The sequence below is a fragment of the Capra hircus genome, chromosome 4 (assembly GCF_001704415.2).
Source record: "Capra hircus breed San Clemente chromosome 4, ASM170441v1, whole genome shotgun sequence".
Taxonomy (NCBI): Eukaryota; Metazoa; Chordata; class Mammalia; order Artiodactyla; family Bovidae; genus Capra; species Capra hircus.
In genome coordinates this window covers 42,886,372-42,900,828 of record NC_030811.1, presented here as the reverse complement: position 1 = coordinate 42,900,828, position 14,457 = coordinate 42,886,372, and the positions used below count along the sequence as shown (strand labels likewise).

The window sequence follows — 14,457 nt, the reverse complement described above, 5'->3', positions numbered from 1 at the left end:
TCTAGTGATTTGTCCAAATTATGTGTAACTTTTTAAAATTTGTTTTTGTTTTAGGGGGCTATACTATATATACAATTTCGCACATTCTTAACAATTTTAAAAAATGTATTATTTCATATTACTAAAACAAATTATGCTCATTATAGGAAACATGAAAAATAAAGAAAAATAGAAAGTAAATAAAATCATCCAAAATACCACTACCAAGAAATAACCACTATCAAACAAACTGTCCACATATCTGTATTTGTTTTAAAGTGATAATACATGTAGTTCTGTTACCGTTTTGTATTTAGTCATGTATCATGTACCTTTTTTATGACAGTAAGAATCTATGACTTTTAGAGCCTGAATAGTATTCATCAGATGAAAATACCATAATTAACCATTAACCATTCTCTTTTGAATACTGAATTTGCATGCCAATTTTTGCTCTTAAAATGTTGGCATGTACACTTCTGTACAAAATAATTTTTTAATGTATTTCTGTAAAATTAGGTTTACAAAAGATCTGAATTTTTTACTATTCTTTGACACATATTTTGACTTGCCCAAATTGTTAAATTAATGATGTTGCATTTGGGGCTTTCTAATTATTGTGCATCAACATTCCACTTGAGGTCAAATCCTCTCTTCAATTTTGATTGCTCTGATTCTTCTAAATTTATTTTGTTGTTTAAAAGATTGTAGGAAGACGTATAATATAAAATTTACCCAATTAACCAATTTTCAGTCTATAGTCCAGTAGTATTAACTATAAGGACACTGTGTACAAAAGATCTTTAGAACTTTTTCACTTTGCAAAACTGAAATTTTGTACCCAACTAAAATAACTCCCTCTATTCCTCCACACCGCTCCCTAGCAGCCACCCTTCTATTTTCTGTTTCTACAAATTTAACTATTCTAGATACTTCATATAATCTTTGTGACTTCTTATATTACTTAGCATAATATTCTCAAGATTCTTCCATGTTGTAGCTTGTGACAAGATTCACTTCTTTCTTAAGGCTGAATAATATTCCACTGTATATATTCATCACATTTTCTTTATCCATTCATTCATCAATGGACATCTGAGTTGTTTCTACTTCTTGGTTATTGTGAATAATGTGCTATAAACCAGAGTGTGCAAATATCTCTTCCAAATCCTTTAAAGTCTTTTCAGATTATATCCAGAACTGGGATTGCTGGATCATATTCTATTTATAAATTTTTCAGAAACCTCCATACAGTTTTCCAGAGTGGCTGAACCATATTATATTCCCACCAATAGGGCACAAGGGCTCTAATTAATTTCTCCACACTCTCACCAGCATGTTGTTTTGTTTCGTTTTTTTGTTTTGTTCTGGCAATACTGTGTGGCACGTGGGATCTTAGTTCCCTTGCCAGGGATCAAACCTGTGCCCCCTGCATAGAAGCTTTGAGTCTTAACTACTGGACCAAAAGGGAAGTCCCAGTTTCGTTTTGTTTTTAATAGTGGCTGTCTTCATGGGTTTGAGGAGATATTTCAATGTGGCTTTGCTTTGCATTCCTTTAATCCTTAGTGATGTGTGCTCAGTTGCTCAGCTGTGTCCAAGTCTCTGCGGCCCAGTGGACTGTAGCCCACCAGGCTCCTCTGTCCATGGAATATTCCAGGCAAGAATACTGGAGTGAGTTGCCATTTCCTTCTCCAGGAGATCTTCCCGACCCAGGGATCGAACTCGCATCTTGCGTCTCCTGCATTGGCAGGTGGATTCTTTACCAGCTGCCATGTAAGTTTCTGCACCAATTATGGTTTCCCTGGACCCAGTGGTCTTGCAAACAGCAACATTAGCTCAAAGAATTGTGGCCATCACTAAGTATGGTTCTTTTAGACTTGAGAAATACATGCCCTTCAATAGTGCCTCAATACTCTATAATCTCTAATTTGAGTAAGGAAAAAATTCAGGCTGCTCTCAGAAGCACTTGGAAGTGAGATTCAATTCAGACCGATGGCCCCTCAGTTTCCTCCAGTGACCCTATGCTGAACAAGGAAATTGCAAATTCCATGTTCATCTATGCCTTTCTCTAGGGTGAATTCTCCAGTGTTCAAACAGATTTGCTCATAAAACATTTCCCACGTTTAGTGTACTCTTACGGCCTTTCTCCCGTGTGATAATCATTAGTGACAATCTTTATTGTATGCTTGTTGGTCATTTGTAAATCTTCTTCGGAGAAGTACCTTTTCAGGTTCTTTGTGTATTTTAAAATCAGGTTATTTATTGTTGTTGTTGAGTGTTAAGCGCTCTTTATATAATCTGGATATTAACCCTTATCAGGTACCTGATTTGCAAGCTCATTCTCCCCTTCTGTAGGTTGCCTTGTCACTCTGTTGACTGCCTCCTTCGTTGTGCAGAAGCCTTTTTTAGTTTAGTGCGAAATCCCACGTCTACTTTTGCTTTTGTTGCCTGTACTTTGGGTGTCACACCCAGAAAAAAAGTCACTGCCATCGCCAATGTCCAGAAGCTTTTCCCTACATTTTCTTCCAGGAGTTTTATAGTTTTACACCTTACATTTAGGGCTGTGTGAGTTACAATAGTATAAAGTAAAGGTACAACTTCATTCTTTTGCATGTGGCTATCCACCTCTCCCAGCACTTTCTGTTAAAGAGACTGTCCATTCCCTCCACTGTGTGATCTCAAAGACCCTTGTCAAAGATCACTTGACCATCTATATACACAAGGGTTTGTTTCTGGGCTCTCTATTCTATTCCATTGGACTACATGCCTTTTAAAAAATATTTCTTTATATTTGACTGCATCAGGTCTTACTGGTGGCATGTGGGTCTCTCTCTAGTTGTGGTGTTCAGCAAGGCTCAGAGGGAAAAACGTGGACTTCAGAGCCCAAAAGGATTGAAATCAAATCTCTACCTCTCATTTAGTGGTCACATTACTAGCTTTGTGACCTGGTACAAAACTTTTTTAAAAAGTATAGTAGATGTACAATATTATATAAATTACAGGCATACAATTTTTGAAGGTTATGCTCCATTTCTGGTAGAAAATTTTTGACTTCTGTGAGCCATGGATTCCTATACATAAGCTAGAGAAAATACCTACCTCCAAGGATTTCTAAGAGAATTAAGCAAAATAACATATGCTTAGAAGAGTTTCCAAGTTCCCAGTATTAATAAACAGTGCTCCTCTTGAGAAACAACAAAAACTATAAACTGTGTACATCAGACAATCAGTTACCCTAATCTAGGCATTTTTCCATTAGCAATACAAGTATCACATGAATAAAAGCAAGATAATATTAGCATAAGTAGAAGCTAATTCATATTTTTCATTAGAGTAAAAGAAGCTGGTAAATCTTGAACAAAAGTCTGCAAATTCCCATCCCTCCCTCTGCCCCGTGTTCCTCCACAAACACACCCCCACCCGACAGTATGGGGGGCTGGGCTCGGAGCCCCTGGGCCAGTAACATATCTGACACAGGGTTGTTTATAAGGCATGAAGATGGTACCATAGAAGTCTTAGAGGCAGGAATTCTTAGTAAGAGGGTGTGCGCTCCAGACGCACAGAACATACATCACCTTTCTGCTCGGCCAACTCCCACAGGTCCTTAGCTGCCACCCAAGACAGTGTCATGGGGTATTCCACAAGGACATGCTTTCCAGCATTCAGGAATTGCCTTTGGGAAAGAGGGATAAATACAGATAAAATGCACTTCAATTAAACTTTGCTTAAGTACCCTGCAGGACAGACTGTGAATAATGCCCACAAGTCTCCGGGTAAATGTGTTATGACAGAATGCAGATGAGAGTCAGGGCCAGGGGATGGGGAGGATGAACTGCATCCAAGCTATTTTCTATTAAGCAGTAAGAGAAAGGCTTTCTAGTTATGTGCTCACTTGAACATTCACCCATTCGTCCACTGACATATCCAACCAGGTACTGTTTACCAGTTATTCTGGAGGAGAAATACAGCCGTGTCAACAGGTAAATTGTCTATTACCACAGACAGTTCCCAACTCTGGGAGTTGGTGATGGACAGGGAGGCCTGGTGTGCTGCAGTCCTTCGGCAGCGACTGAAAGTGACTCAGTCTTGTCCAACTCTTTGCGGCCCTTGGACTGCAGCATGCCAGGCCTTTCTGTCCATCACCAACTTCTGGAGCTTACTCAAATTCATGTCCATGAAGTCAGTGATGCCATCCAACCATCTCATCCTCTGTCGTCCCCTTCTCCTCCTGCCTTCAATCTTTCCCAGCATCAGAGTCTTTTCAAATGAGTCAGTTCTTTGCATCAGGTGGCCAAAGTATTAGAGTTTCAGTTTCAGCATCAGTCCTTCCACTGAATATTCAGGACTGATTTCCTTTAGGATGGACTGGTTGGATCTCCTTGTAGTCCAAGGGACTCTCAAGAGTATTCTCCAACACCACAGTTCAAAAGCATCAATTCTTCAGCGCTCAGCTTTCTTTATAGTCCAACTCTCACATCCATACATGACTATTGGAAAAATCATAGCCTTGACTAGACGGACCTTTGCTGACAAAAGTAATGTCTCTGCCTCTTAATATGCTGTCTAGGTTGGTCAGAGCTTTTCTTCCAAGGAGCAAGCGTCTTTTAATTTCATGGCTGCAGTCACCATCTGCAGTGATTTTGGAAGCCCCCCAAAATAAAGTCTGTTACTGTCTCCACTGTTTCCCCATCTATCTGCCATGAAATGATGGGACCAGATGCCAGGATCTTAGTTTTCTGAATGCTGAGCTTTAAGCCAACTTTTCACTCTCCTCTTATATTTTCATCCAGAGGCTCTTTAGTTCCTCTTCACTTTCTGCCATAAGGGTGGTGTCATCTGCACATCTGAGGTTATTGATATTTCTTCCAGCAATCTTGATTCTAGCTTGTGCTTCATCCAGCCCAGCATTTCTCATGATGTACTCTGCATGTAAGTTAAATAAGCAGGGTGACATTATACAGCCTTGATGTACTCCTTTCCCAATTTGGAACCAGTGTGTTGTTCCATGTCCAGTTCTAACTGTTGCTTGTTGACCTGCATACAGATTTCTCAAGAGGCAGGTCAGGTGGTCTGGTATTCCATCTCATTAAGAATTTCCCACAGTTTGCTGTGATCCACACAGTCAAAGGCTTTGGCGTAGTCAATAAAGCATAAGTAGATGTTTTTCTGGAACTTTCTCACTTTTTCGATGATCCAATGGATATTGGCAATTTGATTTCTGGTTCCTCTGCCTTTTCTAAATCCAGCTTGAACATCTGGAAGTTCACAGTTCATGTACTGTTGAAGCCTGGCTTGGAGAATTTTGAGCATTACTTTACCAGTGTGTGAGATGAGTGCAATTGTGTGGTAGTCTGAACATTCTTTGGCATTGCCTTTCTTTGGGGTTGGAATGAAAACTCACCTTTTCTAGTCCTGTGGCCACTGCTGAGTTTTCCAAATTTGCTGGCATATTGAATGCAACACTTTCACAGCATCATGTTTTAGGATTTGAAACAGCTCAACTGGAATTCTATCACCTCTGCTAAGTCGCTTCAGTCGTGTCCGACTCTGTGTGACCCCACAGACGGCAGCCCACCAGGCTCCCCATCCCTGGGATTCTCTAGGCAAGAACACTAGAGTGGGTTGCCATTTCCTTCTCCAATGCAGGAAAGTGAAAAGTGAAAGTGAAGTCGCTCAGTCGTGTTTGACTCTTCGCAACCCCATGGACTGCAGCCTACCAGGCTCCTCCGTCCATGGGATTTTCCAGGCAAGAGTACTGGAGTGGGGTGCCACTGCCCTCTATCACCTCCAGTAGCTCCATTACCACATGACAGCTATAAATAAAGACTACAAAACTCGTGGCAGCCAGCTCTGTCTGAGGCAACTGGAAAACATTTCACTAAGGCTCTGAACTGGGTCTTGAAATGTAAACAGGCATTTTCCAGGTGCCAGGGGATGAGGGTGTTTCACGATAAGCAGCATAGGCAGGGGCTTGGGCATTTATGGGGCTTTGTCCATTAAGACACGGTGTGAATTTCAGCGTTTCTGTGTGGCAGGGGAGGGGAGAGAGAGAGAAACGAGTTCCTAAGAGGAGCTGGGAGTCTGATGTAAGGGAAGGACCCAGAGTACTGTGCTCAGAAGTTCAGCTTTCATGCTCCAGATATTCTAGGGGACAAACATTGATAAGTATGGGAATTATATGATTACTTCGTTCAGGTCTTCTCTGGTGCCAAAGAAGCTTAAGGGGCTCCACATAAAGGTGCTTCTGTCCACATTTACAGTGAGTGTAATAAAGAGACAGCAGCTGACTTCTGGGCAACCGCACTGTGGAATTAGCTGTAGTTTATTGTCAGGACCTAAATGGAAAGCTGAGCTCTAGGGGCAGGTGGCACTGCCTTGCTGGCTGCCAGGTCTTCCATGGGGCTCTTCCTTCCAGGCTCCATTCCACCAAATGCGTGGAGAGCTCAAGGCTTTGCATTCAAAGGTGGGGCAGGGGTAGGGTATGTGTGGGGGAAACATTTCATTTCTCTTACTCTATGAATATAATACGACCTCCCCAATCTTCAGTTCAGTTCAGTTCAGTCGCTCAGTCGTGCCTGACTCTTTGCGACCCCATGAATCACAGCACGCCAGGCCTCCCTGTCCATCACCAACTCCCGGAGTTCACTCAGACTGATGTCCATCGAGTCAGTGATGCCATCCAGCCATCTCATCCTCTGTCGTCCCCTTCTCCTCCTGCCCCCAATCCCTCCCAGCATCAGAGTCTTTTCCAATGAGTCAACTCTTTGCATGAGGTGGCCAAAGTACTGGAGTTTCAGCTTTAGCATCATTCCTTCCAAAGAAATCCCAGGGCTGATCTCCTTCAGAATGGACTGGTTGGATCTCCTTGCAGTCCAAGGGACCCTCCAGAGTCTTCTCCAACACCACAGTTCAAACGCATCAATTCTTTGACGCTCAGCCTTCTTCACAGTCCAACTCTCACATCCATACATGACCACAGGAAAAACCATAGCCTTGACTAGACGGACCTTAGTCGGCAAAGTAATGTCTCTGCTTTTGAATATGCCATCTAGGTTGGTCATAACTTTTCTTCCAAGGAGTAAGTGTCTTTTAATTTCATGGCTGCAGTCACCATCTGCAGTGATTTTCAAGCCCCAAAAGATAAAGTCTGACACTGTTTCCCCATCCATTTCCCATGAAGTGATGGGACCAGATGCCATGATCTTCTAGGCCACCACTATTTCCTTAATCAACTCATGGCAAAAAACACTTCCTATTAAAGAACTCCTAGAGATATTTTCAGAGAGATTTCATGTTGTTTAAAGTACAAAGGATAAAATGTTGGAAGCTGAAAGAATTATGGCATTTCTCCAAGGCACAAAAAAGATATTGGCTCCATATCCTAACTTATACGCTGAGAAGAAGGCAAATGTTGGTCGCTCAGTCATGTCTGACTCTGCGGCCGGTGGATTATAGCCTGCTAGCCTCCTCTGTCCATGGAATTCTCCAGGCCAGAATACTGGAGTGGGTAGCCTTTCCCTTCTCCAGGAGATCTTCCCAACCCAGGGATCAAACCCAGGTCTCCCACATTGTAGGCAGATTCTAAGAAGGTAGGCACTAGTCAAACTACTCTCAATAAAATTTTTACAATGAAATAAGGCACTATAATTCTTTATGTGTCTAATGTTTTTAATTATGGTGAACTAAATATTAGTTCTATATTTTTCATGTCCTTATACCTTTATAACCCATATTGAGAGTTAACATTTTGACGATAATTTTTTAAAGTTCTGGATCCATCCCACTGATTATTAAGATCCCTGTGTAAGACGCTAGCCCGGGCATTTTCACCGTCCTGTACTACTGTGCAAGCAGAGGACTTGAACACCCACCTGATGTAGTCCTCGTGGCTGGAGCTCTCACTGCAGATAAAAGCAACCTCGACCTCTTGACTGGAAAGAGCCTCTTCCAGAGAAATTTGCGGCACCTCATCAATGCTCCCCAGGTCTCGTCTGTTTGAGAAGAACAGACAAGTGGAACTCAAAGCAGGCAGAACATCGGCTGAGAATAAATGAGTGTCATCCTGCTCCCCAGCTCCCAACAATGTCCTGGTGATCAGTTTCTGGAAATGAAGAAAGCAATTTCTTCCATCTCATTTCCAGGGCACTTCCAGCACAGAGTAGGAAACAGAGCCTCCAGCACAGAGTAAGAAATTGGAACTGGCATTGAGTGCTGATACCACCGCTAACAGCCTGTATGATGTGGGAGCCTTTGAATTTATGTCATCTCTAAAATAAAAAGAATGGATCTCCTGTTATCTCTTAAGAAGTAATCTCTATGGTCACTGCCAGCTCCAAGCACTTGGCCAGACACTAGGACTGTCAAACCTAATCCAGATCCAAGACACTAACACCTCTGAGGGGCACAGTGCTGTGTGGCTTTGAGCTCCTTCACGTATATCATGGCCTTATGTCCATCCAGCAGAAGGCGGGCGTCACTGCCTCCTTTATAGCCGAGCTGACAAAGCCCAGAGAGGCAGGGGCTCCACAGCTGACTGTAGTAGGGGCAGGACAGGAGCCTGAGCCTTGACTCCCACACAGTAAGAAGGACCCCTGCTTTAGAACAGCTGAGAGTGCTGGCTGCACGCTGCCCCGGGGCCGAGGCTGGAGCAGAGGAGCAATCCTCCAACATAGGTTGTCACAGAGGAAACAGGGCAGCTGGCAGGAGGCTTGAGGGCAGTGCAGAGCCCCCTTGAGTGGGAGCAGCCAGAGGGCAGCTGGGGGAGTTTGGCTGCTGAAAAACATTCTGGTAGGTTCTTTCCTGTGGGGGCCACCCCATCTGCACTGTTTGGTCTGACCAATGCCTCTTGCTTGCCTCCCTGTGCCTTCCCTAAGTAGGGAAGCTGTGGTGAAGAGGAAAGGTTAAAATTTTACATAACCTCCTCCTCGTTCTGCCTCTGTGACTCAGCTTGCTCCTTGCAAAGTCTGGATCACATAGGTCACGTAGTCTCAGAAAGACTTACAACACTAGGAACTGGAGCTTATCTCACTCACCCTTGTCCTGCTGTTTGCAATTGCCCAACCCTGCAAACCTGCTTAATCATGCCTGTCCATGTAAAGGTCAAACATCCCCCTCCCCATCTTGACTGCTGTTCCCACTCTCATGAAACCCCTTAAACCACCCTATTAGCAGCTAGATTTGCCCACTATAGTCTGTCTACAAAAACTCTGTAACCCCTTTATCTGGGGCTCAGAGCTTGTAGTGTTGACTCTTGCGGGCTCATCGGCATAATAAACCTGAGCTCTCCAATTCTCCAAGGGTGGTGCTTGGTTTCTCGATTACTGGATTCTGCAACAGTGGGGAATGAACTAAAGTCCTCAGCTTCTAGCAAGCTTGGTCTGGTAGAGGGAGGAAGAGACTACATAACTACAACACAAGAATAACAGGAGGCGGGGTCTTCCCTGGTGGTTCAGTGGCTAAAACTCTGTGCTTCCAATGCAGGAGGCACGGGTTTGACGCCTGGTTGGGGAACTAAGATCCCACAGGCCATGCAACATGGCCAAATAAAAATAACCAGAGGAATGCTGTGCCAGGGGTACAAGTGGGAGGTTCCAGGAAGGCAAGGAACACCCAGTTCAGGGTTTCAGAAGAGGATTCCTGGGGAGGTGACAGGTCTTAGCAGGTAGGTTGTGAGGAACAGAGCATGTGGCGAGGGGACAGTGTGGTAACAGCAGAGGGGTGGTAAAGCGAGAGGAAGGGAGGATGATGGCCATCCTATGGGACCTGGGTAGGTCAGGCATAGCACCAGCTTGCAGAGGAGGGCTGATGGGGAAGCAGAAGCCCCCCTTCAGCCCGGAGCCCTTGTACGTGAGATCCCATATGCAGGCAGGGGAGCAGGGGGAGCTGCTAATCGTGATATCAAGTCTCCCATCTGTGCTGCTCCCTTAGAATCCTCCTGCGAGGGGAAGACTGACCAAAGGCATGTTGCCAGCACTTCTGGGTTGCCTCTGTGCCCCCAAATTCACTTTAAGTCCTTAAGGAAGGGCTAGGTTCTGAGACAGGCAAACTGGAAGAAAGCAGGTCCCATAAATTAAAATATGAAAGAACTTCTACATGGACCATCATGATGGTTACTTATGCTGGTCTAAGTACTAATATTTAGGTGATTTGTCTAAAGCACTAAAAAGCAGAGACCTGCCTGACTTGCTCTCTGCCCCAATGCCTGGGCTGATATAGGGCCTACCTCAGGTTCACAATGACTGCTGATAACTGATGTTACATGGTGTGAGTTTCGTTAAGTAGTGTGTGTGGAAGTGGTGGGGGTCAAGAAGGAGCTGAGGGTGAGTAAGGGAAGAAGAAACGCAGTTAAAGTTAGGTTTTGGCTGAGTTACAGGAGATAAATGATAATCCTTAAAAGCAGGGTTCGGAATTATCAAAGGGGAAATGAATACACGGTATGTAAAAGCCGGGCTTTGGAATCGGATAGACGTGCACCGTCGTCCAGCTCTTCCACTTCTCCAGCTGTGTGACAGGCAAATTACTTAACCTCTCTGCAGTTCAGCTTCTGGATCTGTCAAGTAGGTTGATATTGGCATTGATGTCAAATAACTGGTCAGGCTTACAAAGCCCAGGGCCCTGGAAGGCTGTCATAGTTAACTGATGGAACACACCTAAAGCCTTCTTTCAGGCCAGCCCACGTGTGTTCACTGCGCCCCTCCTGTCACCGTCAGGCCCTGTGCTCACCTTCCCCGCCTCTGCCTTGGCAGTCCCCTATAGGATGACTCACTGCACATCCCAGTTGCGGGGCCAGCACTGTTTAGTTCCCAGACCTGTCTGAGATCTTGTGGGGCTGACCCTGCACAGTTCCCTGGAATGACCCCAGAGCTGGCTTGCTCTCTCTGGGGTCTGGAGAACCCTAATCCATTGCACCCAGCTCCCAGGGAATTACAGGGCACAAAGCAAAGCCACCTGGACACGAAGCCAATGAGGTTCAGGAACGCTGAGGAAGCGTGTGGACTCCGCAGGTCCCGGATCCGTACGGAGCCGGCTCTGCCGACGCCGACCACCACCACGCCAAACTTCCTCTCGGGCTGAAACACACGGGATTAGGTGCGGTTTAAAAATGGTCCAGGCTCATACTTACAATGTTTAACTTGAGTATTTGTTTCCTCCCTGCCATGTATGGATGCTGAGCTTGTTTGGCTTGAGTACAATATCAACTGAAAAGACCAAATATTTTTCATTCTGACAAAATTTAAAATCCAATAAACATTTATTAAAATCTAAAAGAACACCCCCCAGATGAAACAGTCTGGGCAGATAGCATAGAACAGCAAAACAGACACGTGGGCAGGACCAGTCAGGGACCAGATAAGCAAGCCAGGAGCCAACACAGATCACAGAAGCCACAGCAGGGAAGGGGAATGAGACTCCCTGAAATGCAGGGTTGGAGAGAAGGCTTCCCCCAAAATATTTCTGTGGCTGCTCTGACCTGTGTCATCCATGGAAAAGGCTCCTTGCACACTTGGCTCTCCACCCACTTCTAGGCCACCTCCCCCCTAATGAAAGATCTTCATCTTGAAGCTGTACCCAGCCCTAAGCTGGTACCTCTGTCCTCCCTAAATTTCTCCTCCTGTGGACGTACAAATCTGACGCAGCGGACAGTCACACAGAAGTGACAGTGCTCAGTGAGATTCGGGGGGACGGGGCACATGGGCACACGGTCAGCTTATTCAGACTCCTCACCACCCTGGCTTTCTGGGTTCCAGCTCATGTCACTCTCACCCTACTGTGACAGCCTACTCATTATCTGGGTACAATGCATATAGTATTAGAATGAAAAATCAACTCAAGTTTTTCAAGTTATATAGCAACTTACTATAATCCAAACTGATAAAAATCCTCTCTCTATATAAATTTCAAACCCAGTTCTTTTTGGATGCCTCCAAGCACAGAAACTCCAATGTCCCCCTTAGATTCCCCTTCTCTTCCCCTTTGTCATCTGGGTGTCACCATTTCCTACAGAGTTTGCCCCCCTTCCTGCATCCACTGCTCTGGTCTTGGCCCAGGACTTCTTTGCGTCCTGCCTAACGATCTGATAAATCCTCCCCTGGTCTCACCCTTCCCGTGGCTGGTACCCTGGGCTACCAGAGCAGATGCTTCAGATGAGAACTAAGTCCTTCCCCTGATTAAAGCTCTTCATTTTCCCAGCTGTTACAGACTAAATGACTGTATCCCTCAAAAGGCATACTAGGGTCCCTGTCCCCCAATATGATGGCAGTAGCAGGTGGGGCCTCTGGGTAATCAGGGTGAGACGAAGTCATGCGGGAGGAGCCCCAACGAATGGGGCTGGCACTTTTCTAAGAGTCACAAGACAGCCTGACTCCTCTCCCTGCTCTCTGCCCACATGAGGACATAATGAGGAGTCAGCAGTCTGCAGCCCACAAAGGGGGCCCCCCATATCTTAGCCTGATCTCAGACTTCTGGACTCTGAACTTCAAGAGAATTTCTGTGGCACTGTACAGCAGCCCAAACCATGAGACAGTTTGTAAGAAAACAACTGAAGGGGAAAAACAATCCAAGACCATGTTTTACCAAACACGAGTCCTTCCACAACCCAGCTCCAGCCTGCTTCTCCAGCACTGCCTTTCAGTCACCTCCTCCACTTTACAACTTCAGGCTTTCGACCTTCCGAGAACACAAAGGACTGTTCGCTCCCTCCCAGTCTTTGCAAATCCTGTGTTTGCCTGGAAGGACGTTCTCCCTACCATCCACAGGGGGATGCCTTCAAAGCTTTCAAGACTTGGGCAAATTAAACCATATGAAGGCTTTCCTGATGCTATCAGTTAGATTTTTTTTTGCATATAATAAAGATCACCCATTTCGTGTACAGTTCTATGGATTCTGACCAACACAGACTTACATACCTACCACAATCAAGATAGAGAACAGTTCTATCATCCCCTCCAAAATTACCCATACTTCTTTGCAGTTCCCCTGCCAGGCAACCATCGACTTGTCTACCATCCCAGTAGTTTTGCCTTTTCTAGAATATCATATAAGTGAAATCACAATATGCCGTCTTTGGGGTCTGGCTTCCACTTAAAACAATGCATTTTTTATCTGTGTTGTCATGTGTATCAATCATTTCTTTATATTACTGAGTACTAGTCATAATAGCTTGTTTATCCATTTGGCAACTGAAGAACATGATGCTTCTGGTTCAGATGAATTAATAATTAATTCAATTATGAATAAAGCTGCTATAGATAGTCATGTCCTACTTTCTATGTAAGCAGAGTTCTCATTTAACTTGGGTAAATACCTGGGCATGAGTTTGCTGTGTCATAGGGCAAGTGTAGGCTTAACTTTGTGAGAAACTGCCAAACTGTTTTTTTTCCAAAGTATACCTTTATATTTTGCCTGGAAGGAGCTTCTCCCTCCATCCACAGGGGGATGCCTTCAAAGCTTTCAAGACTTGGGCATCTTAAACCATATGAAGGCTTTCCTGATGCTATCAGTTAGATTTTTTCTTTTTTTTGCATATAATGAAGATTACCCATTTTGTGTACAGTTCTATGGGTTCTGACCAACACACACTTACATACATACCACAATCAAGATACAGAACAGTTCTATCATCCCCTCCAAAATTACCCATACCTCTTTGCAGTCAACTGTTTCCCCTGCCAGGCAACCATCGACTTGTCTACCATCCCAGTAGTTTTGCCTTTTCTGGAATATCATATAAGTGAAATCACAATATGCCGTCTTTGGGTCTGGCTTCCACTTGAAACAGTGCGTTTATACTGGTCTGCATTCTGTCACTGAGGTCTGAGGGGTCCAGTGGTTCTGCATTCTCGCCAGCACCTGGTATCACCAGGTCTCCTCCTCTCTCCATGTTAGCCATTGTAATAGGTGGGCTGTGGTCTCTCATCGAAGTTTCTATTTGCAGTTCCGTAATGACTAATGCGGAGAAGGCGATGGCACCCCACTCCAGTCCTCTTGCCTGGAAAATCCCACGGATGGAGGAGCCTGGAAGGCTGCAGTCCATGGGGTCGCTAAGAGTTGGATACACTTGAGCGTCTTCCCTTTCACTTTTCACTTTCCCGCATTGGAGAAGGAAATGGCAACCCACTCCAGTGTTCTTGCCTGGCGAAAGGGACAGGGGAGCCTGGTGGGCTGCCACCGATGTAGTCGCACAGAGTCGGACACAACTGAAGCGACTTAGCAGCAGCAGCAGCAGCAGCAGCAGCAGCAGCAGCAGCAATGACTAATGATGTTGCGCACTCTTTCATGTGTTTATTTGCCATCTATAAATCTCCACTGGTGAGGTGTCTGATTATTCCACAGGCTGTATCAACTATCTACAACTAGGCAGGAGATGCCAGGCCTGTCTTTAAATATACTGGGTCCTTAAACCCAGCTCACAGGTCATCTTCTCTGGAAGCCATCAAGCTTTTTTGTTTTGTTTTATTTGCATACACTATCCAATTGTCC

At 44.8% G+C, this 14,457-nt stretch overlaps 1 protein-coding gene across 1 annotated transcript in view; it reads right to left on the bottom strand.

Moving 5' to 3' along the window:
• Window positions 1–14,457, bottom strand: part of BLVRA (biliverdin reductase A) — a 52,856-nt gene that overhangs the window by 12,355 nt on the left and 26,044 nt on the right. Inside the window, exons 3-5 of the mRNA XM_005679337.3 lie at window positions 10,927–11,048; window positions 7,851–7,970; window positions 3,555–3,652 (exon numbers count right to left, since the gene is read on the bottom strand). Coding sequence (XP_005679394.1) covers window positions 3,555–3,652; window positions 7,851–7,970; window positions 10,927–11,048 — 340 coding nt within the window. The remainder of the gene's footprint in view (window positions 1–3,554; window positions 3,653–7,850; window positions 7,971–10,926; window positions 11,049–14,457) is intronic.